This window comes from Octopus bimaculoides, chromosome 2, assembly GCF_046866305.1.
Source record: "Octopus bimaculoides isolate indiv1 chromosome 2, ASM4686630v1, whole genome shotgun sequence".
NCBI lineage: Eukaryota > Metazoa > Mollusca > Cephalopoda > Octopoda > Octopodidae > Octopus > Octopus bimaculoides.
This window is the reverse complement of record NC_142929.1, coordinates 104,270,887-104,297,597: the sequence shown is the minus strand read 5'-3', so window position 1 is coordinate 104,297,597 and position 26,711 is coordinate 104,270,887. Positions and strand designations below refer to the sequence as shown.

The following is a 26,711-nucleotide window of genomic DNA, read 5'->3' as shown; positions in this document are numbered from 1 at the left end:
GACTAGGCCATAATACAAGAGAATTCAAACTTGATACCTGACATTTTTCTTTGTTTTGTAGATGTGGTACAACTGATGTAACCAGAACTGTACATTTTGGCACTCCTACTGTCAAAGAACAGGTATTTATAAAAGCAGCTTCTGGTTTATTTTCTGCTTTTATTTTAACTTGTGTATATTCCAATGTTTCTATCTGTTTCCTAAGCAACCATTTGAATGCCAGGAGTACTTAGAGGAGAGTAGATTGTAGTCAATCCTGGTATTGTTAGCAATCTTTGAATAATCATCTGTATAGGGTGGTGGTATTGCAGAATGTTGGATGAAGTGCTTTGTAGTATTTAGTTTGGCCCTTTTGTTCCGGATCAAAATCCTGCCAGGAGAATTTTTTTTTTGGGGGGGGGTCCCTAAAATAAGTTCCAGTTATGTATTGAGTTCTGTTCAATCAAGTGTATCTTTTTACAAAATTGTAGCATTGTACCAAAGTTAGAATCAGTTAAAATCCATTACTAGTTGAAACTCAGGGCTTCAGTGCACCAGCTGTACAAGAATATTTTGCAGGAGGGACATCTATGAAATGAAGTTCATGAACTACTCAGATGGGTTACTAGTTTGTTTGTTTCTTTGGTGGCCTAAGTAAGGTTGGGGATTATTGTAGTTGATGTACAAAAGACAGTGAATGATGCTATGTGATAATGAGGTATGTGTATTGATGTAGGAAAGAAATAAGCTGAATGCGATCTATTAAATGTTAAGGTTAGCCTACATTAATCCTCAAGGTGGTAGAGAAAGAATAGATGGACAGTAATGGTGCAGGAGATGACTGCATTATTTATGTGATGTAAAAATAATGCTGAGTTAATGTTGTGTATTGTCAAAGGTACTTGTAGCAGTAGAAAACCAAGGAAGTCATGAAGTGGTAATTGTTAGATCTTATGTTAGTTCTCAAAAATGAAAATATAGAAATGAAATAGTTGAGTTTGTCTAACCTCATGCTGTCATGGGGAAATTAATGTTAAAATGGTCAAGTTAAAACTGCAATTTATGTACAGAGAATCTAAAAAATACTGTTGGTCCATTTGATAGGAATATCCCAGTGACCTTATTGTACTAATTGCAAAATGTTTTTGACTAATCATAACAAAAGCTGGATGAGAAAACATTGTGGTGTCTTTGCCATTTGCACTGGCATTAACTGTGGAAGTGATGCCAAGTCGACTAAGAATTGAAACTGTTACTTATTAGAAGCATATTTCTTGCTGTATTTCTTTCTAAACGTTGATTGATATTGCTTTTACTTCTCAGAGTTGCCATTTTAGGCTGATTTGTTTTTCATCTTTTTTCTTTTCTAGGAATGCTTTACAAGAGTATTAAAAGGTCATATTAATCTTGCAACTACTGTATTTCCAGAGAAACTCAATGGTTAGTTAGTTTCTATATTTCTATTGGTATAGAATGGTCCCTTGGTTGTTTGCATAACTGAAATGTTTGGTATGTCTTTGGGATAATCTGAAGTCAACATTACAGTTAAATCTTTTAAAACTAAAGAAATGCTTACCAATTCTGACAGTGGTATTTACTTACTGTCAAAGACCAGTGACAGCCAAGTGCCTTAGGCAGGCACATTGTGCAGACCTGATGACAGGTTACAAACTGGAGTCATTGTTGGTAAGGTGGCACTGTTCTGATTTGGGTAGGAGAACTTTTCATTTTTTAGCATTAATATAAATCTAGAGACTTCCATGAAATTGAAAAAAAAAATTTTTTTTTAATAATCTAAAATTTTTTAAAGTTATGACAGGTTTATTTTCAAGTTTAACATCTAAGTATATTTCTCAAATCTTGGAATATTGTCTTCAACATGCATATTACAGTGCTTCTCAGCCAAACTATTAGAGGAATAATAGGTTCTATATAATTCCTCTTTTTACTTGTGATGCAACACCTCTTTTCTGTATGGGATTTGCCACTAGAGACTTTGAGATTCAGTATTGTGTGCCAGTGAAGCCTTAGCGTTTCTGCTGCTTCAAACAATGAGCCACAACTCTGACTTCTTTATACATATTTTAGATTGAAGATGGGTTGGTGTTGCTAATGGCCTTTGTCTATTCTTTGTAGCACCAAATAATAAGGATTTTCATATAAACTGATGTATTAAACAAAGTCCTGACATTCTGAGGATTCATTGGCAATCTAAAATATTAATGGGGTGGAAGGTGTCTTGGTACTGTTGTTTGTGCAGTAATTTGATATATTTGGCAAATATCACTTGCAGAAAGATTAGTGCAGCTTTGTGTTTTTTTGATATTTTTACCATTTGTTTTCATAAAGGTATTCATTTTTACTGCAAATTTTACATTTGACTTTTATTTTAGGCAATCGACTTGATATATTGGCACGGACATCTCTTTGGGAAGTTGGTTTGGACTACCTTCATGGAACTGGACATGGAGTTGGTGCCTTTTTAGAGGTACATGAAGGTCAGTTGTTCATTTCAAATTTTACATTGTTCATCACACTGCAGGTGCAATATTCTTCACTACTGAGGGTCTTTTATTGTTTGTCATTTGAGATTTCTGAACTTCCTGTATACCATTTCCAAAAGCTTATTGCCATCCCTTCTTGCTACCTCCACCATCTAGCTTCTCTAGGGAACATTGACTAGCCACTCTGGTCAATTATTTTGCCTATTTTGTACGTTTTAAACATCATATAACTAGACTCTTGATTTGTAGTTATAAATGCCAATATAAGTGATGTCCTTTTAAAACTTAATTTATTCTTGCTGATGTTACCACAAATGTGAGTAGATCACACTAATATTACATATTACCACCTGTCTTTTTAGTTAGAGCGTGTAGCAGTAGCAGGAAGACATATTGATGGAAGATGGCAGTTTATTTGGGAAAGGATTACAATATTGTAGAGATAGTACAGCTAGCAAGGTGGGCTGGAGTATGTTAGTGTTCTCTTCCCTATAGCTGTATTTGGATAGATTTTGTTTCTATGGAGTGGTAGTGTTTGTTGCTGTGTACTACATAGTTGAGTAGTAGTAGTAGTAGTAGTAGTGATATGTCATATTAAGGCTTTCATAAAATGTAAGCAAGTGTTCAGTATCCAAGTATTTTTTCTCCTGATGAGGGTTAAATGAAACAAAAGTTCTGTTTTTGTTTCTTCAGGTCCCTGCACTATCAGTATGAGGCTATGCAAGACAAATGGACCAATAGAAGAGGGAATGATTCTTACAGATGGTAAGCTGGTATTTTGCTATTTTTTAAAATCATTTATACAGTTAACACTATTCTGTTCTGTGGTACTTTTACTACATTCACTGTTTCATCTAACATGTATATATCTGTCCATTGATCTGTGATATTATGTATTTTTTTATAGTTGTCTTAGTAATATTATTTGTTCTTTTATTGTTCACTCACATTTTTGTTATTCTTTAGACTCTTTCATTCATCTCTCCATATGCTATATGTATTTCACTGTCCTCTGTATTTTGTTCTTTGGTTAAATAAGTGTTTATATATTTCTTCTGACATTTTGTAGAACCTGGATATTATGAAAAGGAGAAATATGGTTTCAGGATTGAGAATGCTTTACTGGTTGTTAAAAAAGAGACAAAGGTAATTTGGTTTCTGTGTTTGTCTACCCATGTGTAATAAGAGAATACTCTATATTAACCAGCTCTTCAGATTGGATTGTCATATTGAAAATGTGGTGTAAACACACACTTGTTAGAATCTTTATTTGAGGTAGATGGCAGCGCCCACAGTAAATCTCCCAAGCAAGGAATAACTTGTAAAATGGAAAATTTATGTACCACACTATAAAGCATATACATTTTTTATCAATATGTGTATAGCCTTGCTTCAAAATAAGTGTGGAGTTATAAACCCAGAATGAACAGTTACCAAAGGGTCTTAATTTCACCTTAGTTGATACTTAAAAAAATCTTTTTTAAACTGTATGTACTCTGAAGATGATATAACTCCAAAATTGTTTTGCAGAAAGGCTAAAATTTTATTCATGTATAGAACTTTTCTAAATTTTGAAATTTTATTTAAACTCTTGTTAATTTTGATTTATTTACAGTACCAATTCGAATCAACAAAGTTCCTTACTTTTGAACCTCTAACCTTGGTACCCATCCAGAAAAAAATGATACTGACTGAAATGCTTACAGTAGAAGAGGTTAGATTTTATAATTTTTTCCCAAAATAGTTAGTTGTAAAACAATTTCATCAGATTCTTTTTGTTACAACCAAGTGTATATGATACTTGACCTTTAGATTTAGTTTGTGAGTTCAGATCCTAGTGTTGGATTTCTATTATTTACCTGAAAAACTATGTAGCAGTTAAGAGAATGGAAGTATAAGCCTGTTTTTAAGACACTGAATTCTCCTGTTGTACATACCTAACAGATCTAATTAGAACAGAAGAGACATTATGTATGGGACCTAGCCTTGCTTCACTTTCTGAATGCAGTGGAACTGGTAAGGTAAATCAGTTGTGGAATGTTGAACTAGATGGAAAATGGCATATGGTATTTCTGCATGATAGCTCTATGATCAATTGTGGGTGGGACTACCTAAAAGTGTTGAGTTTGAGTACAAAATATTAATTTACATCTTCTCACAGAGCCAGTTTTGAAGTGGTAAGGATTATTGTTAGCTGAATCAACTTCAATACATGATTAGTTTTACATACTTTATAGATGGTGACATTCATCTTTCATGTCTCTGAAGATGATAAAATTAGTAGCTTTACTCTTTGTGGGTCTGAGGTACTTTGTCAGGCCAATATTGGCATAAAATCAATGGGTTCTGTGGTGGTACATAATAGCAGAAACAGGATCTGGCAGAACTCTTGCTTTTTATGCAGCCCTCCTCTCTTTAGTTTCTCTGATCATTTCTGATTCTGAGTGCTGTACTCCAGCACACACAGCACTATTCCACAGTGATTGGTCTTGTGCAAGATGTTCCCGAGTTGACCGTTCTCAGTTACAGTTCATAGATATTGTACTAATGAACAACAAAATGGAATTCAACAGAATTTTCAGCTATAGAAACAGCATCTGCTGTGGGGCATTTGCTGATGGGTGTATCTTAGTAGTAAAGGATTTTAAGTGATGGGTGTATATTAGTCTCAGTAGGTTACTGGTACTTTAGAATGAAGGGTGGAGGCACAATGGCCCAGTGGTTAGGGCAGCGGACTCGCAGTCATAGGATTGCGTTTTCGATTCCCAGACCGGGCGTTGTGAGTGTTTATTGAGCGAAAACACCTAAAGCTCCACGAGGCTCTGGCAGGGGATGGTGGCAAACCCTGCTGTACTCTTCCACCACAACTTTCTCTCACTCTTACTTCCTGTTTCTATTGTGCCTGTATTTCAAAAGGGCCAGCTGTGTCACGCTGAATATCCCTGAGAACTACGTTAAGGGTACACGTGTCTGTGGAGTGTTCAGCCACTTGCACGTTAATTTCACGAGCAGGCTTTTCCGCTGATCGGATCAACTGGAACCCTCGATGTCATAAGCGACGGAGTGCCAACAACAACAAAGCTAACAGTGTAAGTGAAGCTACAACTGAGAATCTAAATTAAGTTGTTGACCAAGCTCACCAGGTGCTTCTATCCTTCAATGCTAACCAATTTAACAATAATTTTGTGAATTTTTTTCTTTTCTACTGAATAAATACTCTTAGCTTCTGATGTCTTCTAGATAAAAATTTTAGATTAAAATAATAAAGATAAAAATATATTTAAAGGTATATCACTTAAAAATAGTTTAATGAAAAGACGAGACTGCTCTGTCAAAGTTAATGTTTATTTGTTCACTTTGTTTGGAATTAATCCTGCATTATCTTGTAGCTTTAAGATTTTGATGGTATGATTGTTTGTTTTTAAGAATAACATTGTAGGGTAGATGTGAGAGCCTAGATCTGGCCAATTTAAACATAAATCAGGTAGAATATTTGGGCTAGATATGGCTGGTTTAAATGCTAAAGGGTTAAAATGCTTTTAAATAGCTTCATCTCTAGTAATCAGATATTTCACCCTTGTTTAGTCAATGAAAATATAGCACTAATACTGTTCTACAGTTTCTATATTTAATATTGCAAAACAAATAGGATTTATGTATTGGAATATTTCTAACAACTATTGCTTTTTTTAAATCTGATTAAATCTGATTTTCGTTTCTTTTCCTTAGAAATGTTGGCTTGATAATTATCACCAAAAGTGTCTTGACATTATTGGACCAATTCTTTTGAAGGAAGGAAAGCATGAAGCTTACAACTGGCTGAAGAGAGAAACTTCTGTTGACCAGCAAAGCTGATCTTCAAGTGGAAGATGAAATTTTTTTGTCTTACTTTGATTGCCCAATAGTTAATAATGAACAGGCCACTTCAGAATTAGTAGTTTAATACAAGCAAGTGGTAACAGAACTAATATTTTGTATATGATATTTGCATCAATTCCAGAAATAAAATAGTCTAATGTTAGTTGTAATGGGGAGGGAGATTTAAATGCTACATAGGTCAGTTTCAATGAATATTTAAGTTTATTTTTGGCTTGCCTAATATTTTGTATGAGTGTAGTGGAGATGGCTGATGTTAGTGAAGCTTTAGAGTAACTAGTTTGGTACCTTACTGAAAGGAATTCATTCCTCATTAGACTTAACTCTTTACTCATTAGCACCAACTTCAATAAACTTTAGAAAAATTAATAGTGCGTAACAAACACCTTAGAGCAAGATCTGATCTCTTGGGAAATTGATTCAGGAGTTGATTTGGTTTCATAATTTCTGTACCACTAATGCGGTAGAAAAAGGTACAAACCTAATTCTCTTATAAATTTATGGTCTTGGGCCTGTCAGTAATTAATACTGTAGTGATTTTTTTTCTATTATATATTCTTGTTATATTTTCTTAATTATGTACAGTTCTCAAAAAAAATATATATATAATGTAATTATTTTTGTATTCTGCTTAAAATTTTTTTCTAACAGGATGTTGAATCAAAGAAATTTTGTAATATAAATAATAAAAAGCTAATTATTAAAAGTTGACTTGGTGTTCTGTATAAATTTTATTTCTTTTGTTGACAAATCAAGATAATTAACCTCCTTCTGACATTTCATACTTGAGCATGTTAATTAAAATATAACAATTTAGTTGTCTTAATTATTTTTGTCTTGCAGCCATCATTTTTTTGTGTTGACAGCTCTAAAGGAACTATGATAGTTTTGGAGTTAGAGAATATAATCTAGCACATAGAATGTATACAGCATTTATTTTGTGATATTGTTGAGTACAACTAATTTAAACAGGAATGATGCTGGCTAGTCAGATTTACAATAATTTGTGGTTTGGAATATTTATAAAACTAAACATTCTCAAGCAATTTAAGATGTAATAAGTAAAGATTAATCAGAAAAATTGAAAAATTTATCAAGGCTAGTGGCAAATTTTTTTCTTCCTTTTAATATCTACCTTACTAACAAGATATTTTGATGGGTTTAGTCTATCCATAGGTGCCATGTCCATCTACTTCAGCTGGTATTGAACATGTGTACTTTTTTTTGTTTTTGTTGGTTGCTTGTAAATTTCTGCTATAGAGGATGAGTATTGGAACAAATTTTTGAGTTCAATCCCTGTTCTTGTGTGTATACACAAAATACCTGATAACCAGATGAAACTGAAAGGTATTTTACCAAATAAAAAAAATTATCAAAATTTTCACCATTTCTATCATTGTTTTTGCATCTACTTTTCCATGCTTGCATAGTTTGGATGAAACTTTTTAAAATAGTGTTTTATGGCTGGATGTTTCTAATGTCCATCCTTTTAGTTGCCTCTGATGTTTTGCAGTGATACCTTTTCAAGCAGGATATACATAATATAACATCAACTTCGGTCAATTGCAAAATTGGGATATTGCTTCCAAGAAAGTGTTAGTAGTAAGGGATTTGAATATAAACAATAAGAATGAAAGCTTAAGTATTGTGCATTCAGTTTATAAAAAATAGTTCCTCAGTCTAGGATAGTGAGATTAGCAGCTGCAGGGTGGAGTTTTTAAAGTTTTGGTACTAGCATTTTATATAAAATATCTTTGACATTTTGTCATTCTCTTTCACGCTTATGAGTTGTTGGCACTCTGTCGCTTACGATGTCGAGGGTTCTTGTTGATCCGATCAACGGAACAGCCTGCTCATGAAATTAATGTGCAAGTGGCTGAGCACTCCACAGACACGTGTACCCTTAACATAGTTCTCGGGGATATTCAGCGTGACACAGTGTGACAAGGCTGACCCTTTGAATTACAGAAACAGGAAGAGTGGGAGAAAGTTGTGGTGAAAGAGTACAGCAGGGTTCGCCACCATCCCCTGCCGGAGCCTCGTGGAGCATTAAGTGTTTTCGCTCAATAAACACTCACGACGCCCTGTCTGGGAATCGAAACCGCGAGTCCGCTGCCCTAACCACTGGGCCATTGCGCCTCCACACGCTTATGAGATATATGTATCTAAGAGCAGTGATGACTGCTAAAAGGGTCTGAGTAGTATTAAGACCATAAAAGCCTAGTTACTGAACATGTGATGTGTCTTCATTTTATTTTGGGTTAAAAGCTAAGTAATCTTTGCCATAAACCAAGCGCGTTTACACTGACAATATACCATTGAATCCTACATCGAAACTGAAATTTCCGAGAAATGTAAATTGTGTATATGAAATAAACTACTCTTTTTTTTAATATTAAAATAAACAGCACAATAGATCAATTAGAAATAAGGGAAGTAACTTTGGAAGCCTGTAACATAAGGGAAACAACTCATTCGAACAGGTTTTTTTTTTTAAACAGGTTCTTTGTTGACCAATGGTTCACAACCGGGGTCCATATAAGGTTTTTGGGGATCCACAGTATTTTAAGGGCACCTGAAAAAATTGCTATAAATGTGTTGGTATGTATTGCAAGAAGCATTTAAGTTTCTTTCTCTAACATTTTACATGGTTCAACCTACAGTTAATGTGTGAATAACAAAATAGGAATAACTAGTTTATAAACATGACTATAGGGGTCCACCAGAATGAAATAGTAACCAAATGGGTCCAGAGATGAAAAATGGTCGAGAACCCCTAGTGTAGACGGTTTAAACTGTGGATCTGAGAGCCATATTCAGTAAATGGGGGTGGGAGAGAAAGGATGATGCTTGTTCTATTCTTTGGGAATGTGATATTCTTTCTCAATAGTTTTCTTTGTGTCTAAACTTCCCCAATTTCTACACTGTTTTTTCGTACATAATATCAAGATAAATGGACACCTGGCGCATTCCAAGTTTAACCAGAATTTTGCCAACATTCCAGAATATTTAGCATATTCTGGCATTAACTTATTTTACCACTAGCCACTTATACTGAAATGGTGATATTCATACTATTCTGAAGCACAAGTTAACAGCGATATCAATACATTTTGGAAAATGTAGAACTCTGTTGATCATAGTTAGGATTTTAAAGATTTCTAGGTTAGACTTCTCATCTCCAACAAAAAATTATGCCACAGTAATTCATGCTGTTTTGAAATCTCCATCCAAACCATTTTAGCATGGGAAAATGAATGGTAAAAATGCTTTTGTTTATTTTATGTCTTCATACTCTTTTACTTGTTTCAGTCATTAGACTGTGGCCATGCTGGGATACCACCTTCAATTTTAATCAAATGAATCGACCCCAGTAATTTTTTTTAGTCTGGTACTTATTCTATCGGTCTCTTGCTGAACTGCTAAGTTACAAGGATGTAAACATACCAACACTGCTTGTCAAGTAGTGGTAGGGAACACACACACACATGAACGTCTTTCAGTTTCCATTTACCAAATTCACTCAGAAGGCTCAGTTTGGCCCCAGACTATAGTGTGAAGATACTTGCACAAGGTGTCATGCAGTGGAACCAAACCCAAAACCACGAGTTTGGGAAGCAAGCTTCTTACAACACAGCCACGCTTGTACCTATTATATTATTTAATTATATGTATGTGTGTTTGCATATATAGAACAGAATAGAACAATTGGGTGCAGACATTTTTTCGATGATTTTTGCTGACGTTTTTTAACGAGATGGAACTGAAATAACTCCACATGTACACAAACATATGCAGAGAGAGAGAGGGGTGAGGGAGAGAAATGGATTTAGATGAAAATGAGATGCCGAATTTGCTGGCATATAAGATGTGATTTATATACTTTAAAATAGATCCCTTTCGGTCATGAATGACAATGGGATTGCACCTAGAAAGTTTCCCTCTGAGGCACAAATCCGCACAAGGTTGTTTATGGAAAATCAGCTGTCACTCAAGCATACCAGTCTTCCCTCTCCAGGGCACTGATGTTATCCAAGGGATAGGCAAAGGCCGATACAGCCTGGCATCAGTGACGTTGCAACTCATTTCTATAGCTGAGTGAAATGGAGCAATGTGAAATAAAGTGTCCTGCTCGATTTGGGAATCAAACTCACTACCTCAAGATTGTGAGCCCAATGCTCAAATCACTGAACCATGCACCTTCACTATATACTTTAAAATGTATAATAAAAACTAATTGCCCTGTGTTCACTGCGGCTGTATGAGGGTGGGCTGATTATGGAGTGATGCTAGAATGGTGATATCAAGCATAGATTAATTTCAGCTGTTTTTGTTAATAACTGCCTTATTTCTTTCACAGTGAACTGACATCTGATTGTTCAAAGAAGACTTCAAAAGTAACTGGTAATGACTTCTCTTGAAAATTGACAAAATTTGGCATCGTGTCTGCAGAAAAAGGGTTTAGCTCCCTAGGACATTCATGCTGACATGGATACTACATTAGGGGGTAATACTTCAGCTTTATCAACAGTGCAAAAAGAGGGCAGCTGAATTTAGGAGGTGAAGGGAGAGTCTTGAAGATGATGAACCAAGGTCTGGACGTCCTGCAACTGCCACCACTGAGGTAAACATTAATCGTGTTCACCACATGCTGATGGATGACAGGCAAATGACTATAAATTAAATAGCCAATGCTGTTAGCATATCCTGTGAGAGAGTTGAGAATATTCTGCACAATGAATTTGGCATGACGACCGTTTCTGCTCAGTGGGTGCCATGTCTTCTGATAACTGGTCATAGGTGCACTAGGAAAATCTGACATTGTTTGAGGCAGCTCCAGCTGGTTTCCTTGAGCTATTCCTAACCCAGGATGAGTGGTGGCTTCATCACTTTGGACCAGAGACAAAGAGACAATCCATGCAATAAAAACACCCCTCCTTACCTACTCCAAAGAAGGCTGAAGTTATTCATCTTCACAGAAGGTGTTGGCCTCAGTTTTTTGGGATGCAAAAGGCATTGTGTTTATTGATTAACTTCAAAAGGGCCACACTATCAATGGAGAGTACTATGGCAATTTGTGGAGGCAGTTACGATGAGCTCTCAAGACCAAATGCCCCGGAAAATTGACAAAATGGGTCTTGTTTCATCGGGACAATGCTCTTGTACAGAAGTCCTCGGTTTCAATGGCTGCTGTGCATGACTGTGGCTTTGAACTGGTTGATCACCTTCCCTATTCTCCTGATTTGGCCCCATCTGGCTATCATCTGTTTCTTGACATGGAAAAGCACTTGACTGGGAAGCAGTACCACAATGATGATGACGTCATATCTGCTGTTATTGTTAGTTACTTTTGAAGTTTTCTTTGAACATTCAGATGGCAGTTTACCTGGAAAGAAACAATGCAGTTATTGATAAGAAGGGTTGAAATTAATCCATGCAGTATTTCACAGCTCTAACATCACTCTTTCATAGTCAACCTATGAACTTTTCAGCTCACCCTCGATGGGAAACCGGGTGTCGTAGGTTTGGAAGCCAAATAAGTGTAAATCCACCAGGGACATGACATAAATACAAAGCAAGTAATTATTGTTGTTATAATAATATTATACTGATTTATTAAAAATAGAGCTTTATTTAAAACCTGTGTTTTTCCTCTGGTGGGGAATTTGTATCAAAGGGGAGAGAATCTCTTCTCGGTTAGACAAAGTTGAAGAACCTGCATATTTAACTTTTAATTAAAAAAAAAAATTAAGTTCTTTACACAAAGTATTATAGAATAAAGTACCTGATTTTTCTTGTTGGTACTCTTTTACTCTTTTACTTGTTTCAGTCATTTGACTGCGGCCATGCTGGAGCACTGCCTTTAGTCGAGCAAATCGACCCTAGGACTTATTCTTTGGAAGCCTAGTACTTATTCTATCAGTCTCTTTTACCGAACTGCTAAGTTACGGGGATGTAAACACCCCAGCATCGGTTGTCAACCAATGTTGAGGGGACAAACACAGACACACAAACACACACACACATACATATATATATATACATGTATACAAAGGTCTTCTTTCAGTTTCTGTCTACCAAATCCACTCACAAGGCTTTGGTCAGCCCGAGGCTATAGTAGAAGACACTTGTCCAAAGTGCCATGCAGTGGGACTGAACCTGGAACCATGTGGTTGGTAAGCAAGCTACTTACCACACAGCCACTCTATTCCATCCCTCTTCGGCTTCATCTACACAACATAACTCGAGATACAAATTAAGCTAAACTAAGCTAAATTTAACATTCTATGAAGTTTCACGAGAAAAGGGAGAAGATAGATTATAGAAGATGGTTTATAGGTTCAAAACATATTTCATCTTTTTTTTTTTTCCTTCATTGCAAATCGTTAACTGGTCAGCAGTAGAGAAAAAGAAAAATCTCTTAGATGCATATAAAATATTTCCAGGGCAGTTCTGCCTTGCAAAAGAAGTTCCTTGTGTAGTAGCCACAGCTTTTCATTTGATAATTATGAGCATCTGTAAACTTTATTTAGTTTGTGTAATTATTGACGTCCGACTAGTAAATGATCAGCTGTTATGCAGTATAAAAAAAAGAAAAAAATTTCTTGGTGCCAAAATGTCTGACAACAAATAGTTTTTGCGCTAAATCACTTTTACCAAATTGCTGGAGAGAGGGGATAAGTTCAGAGAGAAGCTATATCTGAAAAAAGACGAGTCTGAGAGTGAATAAAAGTGATTAAGAAAAATGAGAGTGAATCCATAATCGTTAGTCCTATAAAAAATATTTTGTCAGACTAACGATTATGGATTACACACACACACACATGTGTATGTGGTTAAATATATATTATATGAATATGTATGTATATATATATATATATATATATATATACGTGCATGCATGTGTGTACATATATATATTTACACACACATATGTACATACATATATGAATACCAGTGTGTGTGTGCATGTGTGCGTGTGTGTGTGTGTATGTATATAGCTATCTATCTTTTTATCTATCTATCTATCTATCTATCTATCTATCTATCTCATCATCAGCATTAACTTGTATCCGAGTAGTTAATCTGTAGCGAGTGATTCAGTTTCTTCATCCTGATGGGTGCCAGTGCCTGAGGTGGCTGTTCAGATCTGAAGTGGTGCGATAACATTCATTAATCTCAGCTTGCCTGCGATGGAGGAACTGGATGCAGCCCTGACTGCTGGGTAGCTGGCTGGGAGCCATTGATTATCTTCCTGCTAGCAGAAGGTCAAAATTAGGTAGCATACGTTTGGGGACCATTGGGTGTAGAGAGGCCACCTGCATAGATGTCTGTACCAGTAGTACCAAACGACATGAAAAATTGAAATATTGTCACTTTGTGCAGGAAGAGAGAGGGCAGTGACGATTACAGCAACAGAAGATGAGTCTCTTTTCTGGGCCTTGTTGGTGATGGTGGTAGTTCTTCACTCCTTTGATCATAGGTAGATCATATAAGTCTCATGGCTGTTTTGGGTCAGAAAATTGCAAGGAGGATGTAGAGAGGGGAGACGGTCACTCTACACCATTTTACTTAAATTCACAGGGGTAGAGGTGACTGTTTGGTGTTCTTTCCGGGATTGGTCATTCTTCGGAGTAGATTGGGATTGTTCAGGCATTCTACACGGAAAAAGGATAGGGGCCTTTTCTGGTGTGATGGTTCATATTCATGGTATTTTGGTACTTGTAATGATATGGAGAGGGGCTGGCCTCTCACATGTCCTATTTGGCATCACTCTGAGTTCAAATTCTGCTGAGGTCAAATATAACCTTAGTCCTTTTGGGGTTCGATAAGAAGCATTGATCTAGAGCAGAGGACAGGAGAAACATCAAACTAGACGCCTTGTAATATTAATTTCAGTCCTTTGTCTTCTCAGTTCAAATCCCACAGTAATCTACTTGGGTGGTAGACCTTAATCCATAGCCTGGCAGCTTGAGTGCGTTTAATAGAGTCCATTCTGTTGCAAGCATTTAGGGTCACATCTTCATTTTGAGGAAATCTTCCTCCCACCTAGCCACACCAGTCTCCGTGGTTCTGTAAAATAACTAATTGTTTATGATTTGGTGTTTGGAACATATCTTAAAAGACTACAAGAATTTAACATACATACATACGCATGCACATACACACATACATACATACATACATACATACATATGGACATATACATAAATATATACACACATACATACATACATCCGTACACACACAAACATACACATAGACACACACATGCATACATACACACATACATACATACATACATATACACATGCATACACATATACATGCATACATACATACATACACACATGCATACACATATACATACATGCATACATACATACATACATACATGCATACATACATATAGTTTAATGCAGAAATCAGTCCTTCAGATCCAAAATCTATGCATCAATGACCTCACTATCTCTTTGAAAATCAAAGAGAAAGTGGACAGCTATTAGCAACTGCTTTGACACCTTCAGCTTCTTTATCCAGATTATAAGTTTACATTTATATCAATAATAGTTGGCACACTTGGTTTTGTGAGTAAATGCCTAACTGACAGTCTGGATAAGCTTGAATTTTCAGAAAAGAAAATCAACCTTACAAATACAATCTGTAAGTGGAACAGTAAAAACTTGCAAGACTTATCAAGAAACACACACACAAACACACACACACACACACACACACACACACACATACACACACATCATGTATATATATATATATATAAATATATATATATATATATATAGTGACAATTTACAAAAAAACGAAAGACGAAGATGGGTGTGTAAACAACAAACATGTTTAACGCTTGGGAAATGAGAAAGTCTTTTACGTTTTGAGACCACACTCTTCATCAGAAAGGAACACAGAAATAAACAGGGAGAGAAAATAAAAAGGTTTAGTGGCTAGTGATCTATCATGGCGAATGCCGGACTGAGGGGTCACACAGGAGAGCTAGGATGAAAGGGAAATAATAAAGTAGTGGTGATCCCAAAATGAGGTGCGCATGCATGTGTATGTGCATGTGGAAGGGGGATGGTGACCTTGACGTGTGCGTGTGTGCATGTGTGGATGATAGTGTGGGTGCTGGGAAGTGGTCAGTGCTAGTGTGTGCACTAGTGTGGGCGCTGGGAAGTGGTCAGTGTTTGTGTGTGGGGTGGTGTGATGTGGTGTGGCATGGTATAGTGGTGTGTCGTGTGGTGGTGTTGGGGTGTGGGGAAGGCGAGAGTGGGGGAGGCAAGGATGGGGTGTAAGGATGGGGTGGGGTTGGAATGTGTAGGGGTGGGGTTATGAGGGAGGGGGTGACGACGAAGGGAGAGGGTGGAAGGGAGAAGGTGGGTAGGAGTGAAGAGAGGAAGTAGGTGTCAGAGCAAGAGAGGAGAGGTGGGTGGGAGGAAGTAGGTGTGAGAGGAAGAGAGGAGAGATGAGGAGGGTTAAATGAAGAGGGGAAGAGAGTTGAGCCCATGTGGTGCAAAGGAGCGAAGAGAGAAGATTAATCACGGCGAAGACGGGAGTCCAGATGGCCCCTGTGCAAGGACAATCCATACATACATACATATATATGCATACATACATATACAATACAATACATACATATATAATATATACATACACACACATACATATATACAGGCATACATACATATGTATTCGGTACAGTACAGCACCCACATCATTGGCCGAAAATGGGAGAGAAAGTGGCCCTTTCCGTCCGTTGACTGGGGTGGGAACCTTTGGCAAGTGCTAGAAATCCCTTAGCTTCCTGTGCCAGGACGCGGTAAAGAGGCCAGCAGCAGGGCGTCGGATAACCGACAAGGCGAAGGAGCCATAGACCAACGGCTTGAAGGTTATTGTGGCAAAGCGCAGGACCTATACCATCAGTCAACGATTGTGCGTCAACTAGCAAGCGAGCTGCTACTGCGGGGCAGCCACATCGTCGATTATGCTCGTTGCACTCTTCTACACCACTTGGCGTGGAGGCCCGGAGAGGCAGTATGATGGTGGTGACGACGCCAACTGCCTTACTCACCGTCCAAAGGCGTTTTGTTCACTGAACAGAACAGTCAATGTTGACCTACAATGGACGGACCATCGACGACGAAATATATGCATATACTAAGCTAGAAAGGATTAGGTGATCCAGACGTTTACTTAACGAAGTACTCACACGATCGGCAGTTAACTAAAATTGTATAAAGGAGAATTTGTCCTGCAGAAACTCAGGTTTCGAACAAACAGAAAATCCGTAAGGTTTACTTCCGTCGTAGAGTATAAATAATATCAAGTCATTAGTGGAACTAGTGGTATTACATTTACTTCATGGTTTACATTTGTTTCAACAACGTGCAGGTGACCAATCAGACATGGATGATTATGACGATTTTGTCAGATATATTATGTTACGTGTATTACAAAATGGCACCTGAAGTTATTTCATTAGAGCCCATTGTAGAAGATAACAAATAAAGCAATTTGGCCGCTCCGTTTAAATAAGAAAAACTCAGCTTTTAATTAAAAAAGGAAGTGCTAAACTTCAGAATGTCAACAAGAAGAAGGATGCCGGTCGCTTGTATTTAATGATATTATGAACAGGCTGTTATCACTTAATTCCTAGTAAATTTGTGTCTACCTTTGTCTGCCTCTTTAAAGTGCTGGTACAGAAATAAGTCTGGTTTATTGAAAGATTTCACAAAAATTTTTTACTAAATAGTATTGTTAAAGTATCTTAGCGACAAGCATATCGTGTAAGCCAGTGGTTCTCAATCGGGATCCATATGTCCCCTGGGAATCCGTATAAGACTTTTGGAGATCTACACAAACAAAATAGAAAATTGGGAACCCATAGTAATATATTAAGTGTCCATGAACAAATTTTGCTTTAGATTTATCTATTGCCAGAAAGAGCCGGGTTTCTTTCTCTAACGTTTTATAGAGTTCAACCTACATAAGCTAATGTTTGGAAAACAAAATAGGAATTTTGAAAAAAGGTGTTCATAAGTAAAAAATAGTTGAGAACCACTGGTGTAAGCGTTTTATTTCTTCTCTTTATATACGTGCATTTATAAGGCTAGATAGATTAGGTCAAACATACTTATACACACGATACACTAATATATATATATATATATATATATATATATATATATATACACGCACGTCTAATGGTACCTACATATAGATATACACACACATCATTCTATATATACACACGTATATACACACGTACATAAACATACATTCTTTCTAAAAAATAGAAACACCTATTTACGTGTGTCAACAATCGGTACAAGTGCATACAGATATTTCCGTGTGCATGTGCACATTCAATTGTTTAAGCGGAGCGGCCAAATCGTTCTATATGTTATCTTCTCCAAACGGTTCTTAATGTAAAACTACTAGTTCTATAATACACATTACACAATATGCATGACTAAATCGTCGTTATCGTCCATGTCTATAGAAATGATGTGTGATTGGCCACCTGCAAGTTGTTGAAACAATTGTAAACCATGGAGTAGGTTAATACCTTAAACTTTACTCTTCACTTATCTATCTATCTATCTATCTATCTATCTATCTATCTATCTATCTATCTAAACACACGCACCCATACCCACACACGTATATGTACAGGAATGGCTGTGTAGTTGAGAAGTTAATTCCTCAACCACATGATTTCGTAGTAATTCTCACTCTGTGGAATTTTGGGCTACTATTGTTCTGGGCCAACGAAACTCTTGTTAGTGGAAAGCTGGTCCCGGTCTTACGCACACACGCACGCACACACGCACACGCACACACACACACACACACACACACACACACACACACACATACACGTATATTTGAGTATCTACCACAGTTTCTTTTTTTTTTTAAAGGTTACCTTTATATTTCATTCTGAAATGTTGACTTAAGTTTATAATAAACGCATTTATATTGTATTTAATTTATTGCCGTGTTCTGATCTACACAATTATTTAGAGTAACATGATGTTTTAAAAGGATAAGTTTAGAGAAGTGTTTTGTCAATTTTGACAACGATTCAATTCCACAGAGTTACAGTGTTCGGTATCAGTCGCATGTTTATTCAAAAAGTAATGGTTTTGGTTCTATGCGTATGTGTGCCTTAGCCTTCTGCAGGTAATAACAAGGACAAGAACATGATTGATGAGTATCAGTGATGTCTTTCGACAGTGATTCATTCACCCGAATTTTCATTTTCTAAATTAGATTTTGCTTTTTCTAATTCTTTCTGAAGTTCTTTACTGAGTTTGTCTTTTGCAATTTTATCACCTTTGGTTTCTGAAAATAAATTTTTAAATAAACAAAAAGTTAGTTTCCATGTTTTAGGTGAGTAATTTTTCTTTTCTTTTTATTTTAAGTAAAAATCAAACAAGTATGTTGAAAAATTGTCAATTTGCACAGTTATTTTGGTTGAAGAATTTCTATGATTGTGAATAATTGCTCCACGTGTATTGATTATCTTGGCACTTTTATTGACGATACTATTGAATTTTTTTTTGTTCAGGGAAGTTTAAGTTTCTAAAAGACTGAGCCAAAATGGTAAATGGATAAGGTAGGCCTTGAGTTCAAATCCACAAAAAAGTAAATTGTTATGCATTTTTGTAGTGCAATTAATTCTAAACATGTCACTTATACAAGATGATGGATATGCAAATGGTTTTTTGATTTTCTAATGAAGCCACGTGAGAGAAACTGGTATTGTAACCAAAAGATGATTTGCGTCTCATTCACTTTACATGACCTGAGAAAAGCTCGTCCACATAATTCTATTGGAAATTTACTGACATTATTTTCGAATATTTAGACCATCTGTCTTCATCATGTTAGGAAGAGACACGACTTTGTCACAAAGGGAAGGACAGAACAAGAAGAACAGAGTGGAGAGAGAGAGAGAGAGAGGGGTGAAGAGAAAGAAAAGTAAGGAGAAAGGTAGGTGTTAGGGAAAGAAAGGAAAAAGAAAAAGTAAAAGAGAGAAAAAAGAGTACCCAAGTACCAATCTCAAAATCCTAGCTGTCCCCAGCAGAGCAATTTTTTGGGCATGCTCTGCTCTCATGTCAATTCCGTCTTTTAGTAGTCTGTACTTTTTTTTAATCTTTTCTAGTTCTTTGTCACTTATGCGTGCATCCTCAGGTATTGCAGCATCTATAATCTTGGTTTCCTATTTTCTTTTATCTACCACGACAATGTCTGGTCTCCGAGTATCGATTAGGGAGTCACATGGGATTGCAAGATCCCACAGTGTCTTATATTCATTGTTTGTTGTTATTATTATTATTATTATTATTATTATTATTATTGTTGTTGTTGTTGGTGTTGTCTTGTGGTTAAGGTGTTGCACTCACAGTCGCGAGATCATGGTTTCAGTTCTTAGACCGAGTGGTGCGTTGTGTTCTTGAGCAAAACACTTCATTTAACGTTGCTCTGCGATTACTTCGACTCACGACGCGTGGTACACCGTGCACCTTTTCAGGTAACATCTAAGTGATGGAGTGAGTGAGCTAATGAACAGCTCACATATTTGATCACTATAAACAAATCATTTGTGCAGGTCGTTCGGGAAAAGCTGAACACTCATACGTCGTTTCGACGGCAGAGACCATTATTATTATTATTATTATTATTATTATTATTATTATTATTATGGTTTGGTTCAGGTTCGGTCTCATTCTTGGTAGGAATTATGTCGATAACGGGTTACTCCCTGTAATCTTAGGTATCTACAAGTTTTCAGCAGTCTTTCAAGTGCTAAGAACCCTCCTGATAATTCTTTCTGCTCCTAAGAGACAAACTTTCCTACAGAAAGTTTGTCTCTTAGGCTTACTGTTCCCAACTCACCAATTATTATAGGCACGAAACTTTACTGTTCGTATGCTCCAAATTCCTATTTCAAATTTTAAGGGACTGTATTTTTTTGTTTTTCTTCTTTTTTTTTCTACGATCCTGGAATCAAACGGGCATGATGGATCGATAAGTAACTTTACTTTTCCTGATCTATAATCGTTATGCCTGGTCTATTATTTTGAAATTTCTTGTCCATTTGAATAGGAATGTCTCACAAAATCTTACATTTCTCTGCCTCTAGTACTTGATGATTGTACCATGTGCTTCCTGCATCAAATCCCCATTTCTGGCACAGTTTCCCGTGTATAACTTTTACAACCTGGTTGTTCCTAATTTCTTATATTCTTCCTGTGCCAACTTGGGGCATTCTGTCACATTCCAAGTACTACAGGTTCTATATTTTTCTAACACATTCTCTCCATATATATATTTTTCACAAGTTGTTTGTTTTTATCGCTTGATCTTGGGCAGCTACAATTAGGCTCTCTGCTTCTTTTTTAAATTTCCCCCAGGATTTTGTATCTCATACGTCTTCAGTGGCTCTCTAAAATTGGCCATGCAAAGGTTTCTCTTCAATCTGTCTGACGTGCTCTCTTTGTATTTCATTCTTTTTCTTTATTAACTGTCTTTTAGTAGTTTTTCTGTGCTGCTCTGTGAATACTCTACTAGACTTCTTTTTTCCATCTGTACACATTCTTCTATTGCTATTAAGGCCCTTTTACCCTGGTCTCTCCTCAAGTACAGCCGGTTGATATCAGCTTTCGGACGGTGGGCTCCATACATCACCTAGAACTTCCTAGTTGTTCTGTCAAGTTTCTTTATATCGTTTTTGGTCCAGTTTATAATTCAAACTCCGTATCTGATTAAGGGTACTATCTTGAATTTATTGCTTCAACGAGATTTTTGGAAATCAGTTTTGACTGCAATAATTTTCTGACTCTCCTTGTGTACTCCCTACGAGTAATTTGTTTCATTTCTTCAGTTTTTTTTTATCTCGTCTGCTTCCAGTATTCTCAAGTACTTACACTACTGTCCTCTCTCATTGTTTGCTCATTTGGCATTTCAATTCCTTGGCTTCTTTCAAATCTTCCTCGTTTCATTTTCTATATTACGCACTTTTCCATTCCAAATTCCATACCTACGTCATCTGAGAAAATGCGGATAGTATGTACAAGACTTTCAAGCCGTTTCTCATTTTTCGCGTAAATCTTTATATCAGTCATGAAAAGGAAATGGATTATCTGACCATTTCCTTTTCCCAAATCTTCTTCTTCTTCTTCTTCTTCTTCTTGATTTTTAATCTGCATGTTTATTATAGTCACTTTCCGAGACACACCCAGTGTCCTAGGGCGAGTGAAGGATAAGAGATGTTACAGTATTAGAGAAAGCTTGGGGAGGAGAAGTGGGAGGGGCAGTAGCGAAACATCTTCATGTAATACAACACAGACATTTAAATTGATACGATTTTCCTAAGGATGAGATGTGGGCAATACCTGTTAGCACAATTATTATTATTATTATTAGTAGTAGTAGTAGTATTAGTATTATGGCCTGATTTTCTCGCCAACTTTCTGCATATCTCCATAAAGTAATTAGTTTGTCATACGTTGCTGCCATTTCACATTTAGGGTCATGTTATTCGTAGCATGCTTGCGTAGCAGCCATCTAGCCGGTTTGATAATTTCTTTGTCAGTGTCCATGTTTCACTGCCATATAATAGAAACTTCAGTTACCAAAATTGGACTGCATACAAACGTCAAGAAAACCGAGTAACATGTCTTTCAACTAATCAAGTAATGCTGAACTGTTTGCTTTGTGCGGTTCCAAATTGAATGTTGAAAGCTTCAAGTACTTAGGTGGTTAAATGAGCAATTTGGAAGCAGCCGTCAAGATCAGGAAGGTACAAACATGGACAACCTGTCACAAACTAAAGAAGGTCTGGAACTCCAAATTATCCAGGCGAATCACAGGGAGAGTGCTACGCGCATAAATATAAAGGGTTCTTTATAACTAGATAAAAAGTAATTTATTTTAAAGCAAAACTTTCAAGATCTAAGATTATTCATTTCTTGCCAGACAAGATTGTCTTGTTAAAGATGAAAATTACCTGAGAGAGTTTCTTCTATAACGGCATTGATTTCTTCGTTAGAAAGATCACTTATTACAGCCAACTGCATTAAAAATGATTGCTTCTGTTCCTGAAATTAAGTTTTCAGAAATAATACATCCTTTATTCTTTGTGTATCTAAATCTTGTATATATGCATGCATGCGTGTATGTATGTGCTTGTGTGTGCGTGGGTTTTCGTATTTTTATCCAAATGTCACTTGTGCGCCATTTTCTTAATGTCAGTCATCCAGGAATAGAGATGAGTTTCTTTGATGTCTTGATACAATAAAGAACAAAAATTTCATAAAAATTACGTACATACAAAGACAAACAGACAGACAAACACACACACATATTTGCATATACAAGAGTGTAGATACCTGCTATGCTTAATATTGAATTATGTGATTAAGTCAAATGCAATTATCTTTCCAGGCGAAAAAATATATTCCTTTCCTGTTGGGAATTATTGGCCCTTACGTATGCATCACATTGTCTATGATAACCAATAAAATAATGGTGTCACAATGTCATTACATAAAGTATGGTTTCTATGACGGACTATTTCTATTACAGACAAATGTGGCTGTCTTATTGATTGAACATTTGAGAAACTCGAAGTAACGGCTGCATAAATATATTTATACTGTATACCATGTATTGAGTACTATTTTGCTTGCTCATTAGAAACGATGTATATGTATGCACCTATGCATATATTGTATCTATCTATCTATCTATCTATCTATTGGCATGTATGTGTGTCTATGTATGTGTGTGTATGTATGTGTGTGTATGTATGTGTGTGTATGTATGTGTGTGTATGTATGTGTGTGTATGTATGTGTGTGTATGTATGTGTGTGTATGTATGTGTGTGTATGTATGTGTGTGTATGTATGTGTGTGTATGTATGTGTGTGTATGTATGTGTGTATGTCTAATCCATGTAAGCATGAAAAAATGGAAGTTAAAATTCTGACAATGGCAATGATGGTAATAATAATATAAGTACGCACGCACACATACACACATCTATCTATCCGAACGTACGAAAATTGTAATTTTAATGTAATTCTGTATTAATTGTTGATTTAAATTGTATTTATAAATGTATCAGAACGTGTGTGTGTGTATGTTTATACAATTTTGAAAAGAAATCTCTTACCATTAGTTTGTTATTCAGCTGTCGTTCCATACTTGAATTAAGTTCTCTGCTGTAAGACTCCGTTTCTGATTTCATTGACTTTTCCAAAGCGTTCATCTCATTCTTATGCCTTTTGTCTAGTAAACTATGAAGTAAGATAGAAGTTGCTGCCCTAAAAAAAAGAAAAAAAAGCAGAGAATAGTTACATTCATATTCTGTTTGTTCTTGTGGACAAATTGAGTTGTTTACACATATAATTCAGTTGGTCCTAACATGTTTAATGTGGAGAGCAGACAACACACGGCAGTCTAGATGCATGAAAAATCTGGGTAGAACTTGAAATGCTAAGAAATGCTAAGAGGAGGCTAAAATGAAAATGAAGCGGCTGGACATCAATACATGCAGCTGAGCCACAGAAAAATTGGGGTGCTCACTTCATTTCTAACAATCCCAACATGACTCACGAAATTTTATGTTATAAGGCGGCCAGATGACAGAAACGTTAGCACGCAGGGCTAAAAGCTTAGCGGTATTTCGTCTGTCTTTACGTTCTGAGTTCAAATTCCGCCGAGGTCGACTTTGCCTTTCATCCTTTCGGGGTCGATAAATTCGTACTGAAAATCGAGATCGAGCGAGCTTTTGCCCTTTTGCTCGACGTGTGGTTTCCGTCCACGCTGAGCTCGCTTTGGGACACCTGCGTTACCAGTTGCATACTGGGCTCGATCTATTCGACTGGCCCCCTCCCCCAAAATTTCGGGCCTTGTGCCTAGAGTAGAAAAGGATATTCTATATTAACACACGTTGATTATCAACCGACAGGTGATGATTTAGGGCTGTGAATATTACATATCTTTTTTTTTACCTTTTGTCTTTTACTGGTTTCAGTCATTCGATTCCGGCCATGCTGGGGTATCGCCTTGGAAGAAAATTTTTAGTCGAATGAATCGAATGAATCACCCCGCCCCCACCCAGTACTTATTTTTTTGTTAAGCCTGGTACTCATTCTAACGGTCTATTTTGCCGAACCGCTAAGTTATGCGGACGTAAACTCACGATCACCGGTTGTCAAGCGGTACTGGGGAACAAACAGAAACACACACACACACACGTATATATAGATGAAATTTATAGAAAAACAAAAGATGAAGACAGGTGTATGAACAACAAGCAGGTGTATTAGTTTGACACCCGGGAAAATGAAAAATGAAAACGTCTTTTACGTGTTCGTCGGCCTGAGGCTATAGTAGAAGACACTTGCCCAAAGTGCCACGCCATAGGACTGAACCCGGAACCAAGTGGTTGGGAAGCAAGCTTCCTACCACACAGCTACGCCTGTGCATATATGTTAAAATAAACTTATCTATTGGCGTGTCTGAGTAATTTCTCCGTGCAATATTTGCTTTAAAATATCTTTACATGTAGCTGACCGATGAGTAATAGCTGTTACTGCCTTTGTGTGTACGCTTTGGTCAGCTCTGCTTGATTAGACATATAGCATAGATATTATTGAGGGACTGGCCATAAGTTTGTCAGTCAAGATGTGCCGTATTTAAGTTCATTCATGGGCCAAGACACTCACTTCACCATCAGTGGTGTGCGAGCGTGCATATAGTTGTGTGTGTGTGGCTTGTTTGTGTGTAGTTGTATGTGTGCACGACGTGTGTGTGTATGTGTGTGTGCATGTGTATGCTTGTGTGTGTGTGTGTGTGTGTGTGTGTGTGTGTGTGAGTGGCCAGAGTTATGGTACAGTTTAGGACATATCAGATTATATTTTTTGGATCAGTTTGTTACCATATATGATTAAAGATTTTGTAAATTATTACAAATCATCTTATTTCTCTAATGACTCACTGGTAGTTTAACATATTAGCTATTTACTCATTTTAGCTCAGCAATTACTTAAAGAAAACATTGCTATCGGCCTTCAATTGAATTTCTTTTTGTTACAAGTGATTCCTGATTTCTGCTAATGGGAACTTCTCGGCACTGTGTATTGTACTCTTCTGTTAACATGGCTCACCTATGGTGATGGGCACATCATATATCCTATTAGTTATAAGATTTCTCTGACGTTGTTCCATCATTGACTTTCAAAGCTAATTGTACCTTAGATAGCTGTCCCTGGGAATCGTGTTTACATCATCATCCACCTTTAAATCGTAAGTAGTTCTATGAATATTGACTTGACATCCTCAACTGTTGACCCTTTCTTTATTTTGAAGAAGGGGCTAGGAAGTATCAATATTAGTTGATTAGTCGACCTAGGAATATTACGGCTATTTGTGTTTACATTATCATCCATCTTCAAATCACAAGTTCAAATTCCGCCGAGGCCGAGTTTGCCTTTAATCCTCTCGGGGTCGATGAATATTGACTTGGTGTTCTCAGCAGTAGACTCTGTTTTTTTCTTTTTCTATTTGAAGAAGCTGGGAAGTATCAGTATTAATTGATTGCTGCTTCTATCGATCGAAAAATGGATAAAAAGCAAAGTTGGCCTTCATGAGATTTGAACTCTGTATACGGTAAGATATTTTATTCGATGTGCTAACAACATTTGAAAATATTTTAATTCTTAATTTCCATGGTTATATATAAAGGTTTGTAACATTCATGCTTTTTCATAGGAAATGGTAGCGCAAGTATAATGAATTAGCTTAAAGCAGGAACATTTCTTTACTTTCATGATGACATGCACTATTCATAGTCTACTTTGTTAAGAAGTGATTTACTATTCTTACCGAACTCCTCTTTCTTTCTGTAATTCCTTAGAATTTTCTTCAGCCATTTTATCCTCCATTTGTCTTTTAATAAAATTCAGAAAGAAATATATTAATATGATTTAGAAAATATAAATGATTAAATATAAATAAAGAAGTAAAAGAGGAAAAGAAAATCGTAATAAATATTGAAGAATATAATTTGGAAATATCGTCAAGGCTCTAAATTGTTGTTGTTTTTATTATTGCTTAGTCCTAATACAGCCTAGATTAAGCAAACTTATGACCAAAGACATTCTAGCAGTGACCTCCACATTTTTCAGTGTACGTAGACTTACATTTATATAATATGTACTTGCTTTTTATAAAGACAATAATTTACCCACAATTTGATTTTTTGCTAGTAGGTAAAGCGACCAAATTGAAGCTCCAGCATGGACTCGTTTTATTGATGTT

General features: G+C 36.4%; 2 protein-coding genes across 18 annotated transcripts in view; one reads left to right on the top strand and one right to left on the bottom strand.

Annotated features, from left to right (window-relative positions):
- Nucleotides 1-7,070, top strand: part of LOC106872342 (xaa-Pro aminopeptidase 1) — a 127,320-nt gene extending 120,250 nt beyond the window's left edge. For all 15 annotated transcript variants that reach the window (XM_089347354.1, XM_089347352.1, XM_014919299.3 and 12 more), the window contains 7 exons: nt 62-122; nt 1,350-1,419; nt 2,373-2,477; nt 3,177-3,248; nt 3,553-3,629; nt 4,099-4,197; nt 6,213-7,070. In XM_089347354.1, coding sequence (XP_089203480.1) covers nt 62-122; nt 1,350-1,419; nt 2,373-2,477; nt 3,177-3,248; nt 3,553-3,629; nt 4,099-4,197; nt 6,213-6,338 — 610 coding nt within the window. In that variant the 3' untranslated portion in view covers nt 6,339-7,070. The remainder of the gene's footprint in view (nt 1-61; nt 123-1,349; nt 1,420-2,372; nt 2,478-3,176; nt 3,249-3,552; nt 3,630-4,098; nt 4,198-6,212) is intronic.
- A 4,362-nt stretch (nt 7,071-11,432) lies between these two features.
- LOC106872341 (uncharacterized) overlaps nt 11,433-26,711 on the bottom strand; it is an 81,130-nt gene continuing 65,851 nt past the window's right edge. Inside the window, exons 21-24 of one of the 3 annotated variants that reach the window (XM_089347342.1) lie at nt 26,277-26,339; nt 23,560-23,710; nt 22,393-22,483; nt 11,433-11,745 (exon numbers count right to left, since the gene is read on the bottom strand). In XM_089347342.1, coding sequence (XP_089203468.1) covers nt 11,540-11,745; nt 22,393-22,483; nt 23,560-23,710; nt 26,277-26,339 — 511 coding nt within the window. In that variant the 3' untranslated portion in view covers nt 11,433-11,539. Of the gene's footprint in view, nt 11,746-18,484; nt 18,723-22,392; nt 22,484-22,533; nt 22,671-23,559; nt 23,711-26,276; nt 26,340-26,711 lie in introns of those variants that run through there. The other 2 variants (XM_089347343.1, XM_089347344.1) reach the window with 2 other exon arrangements.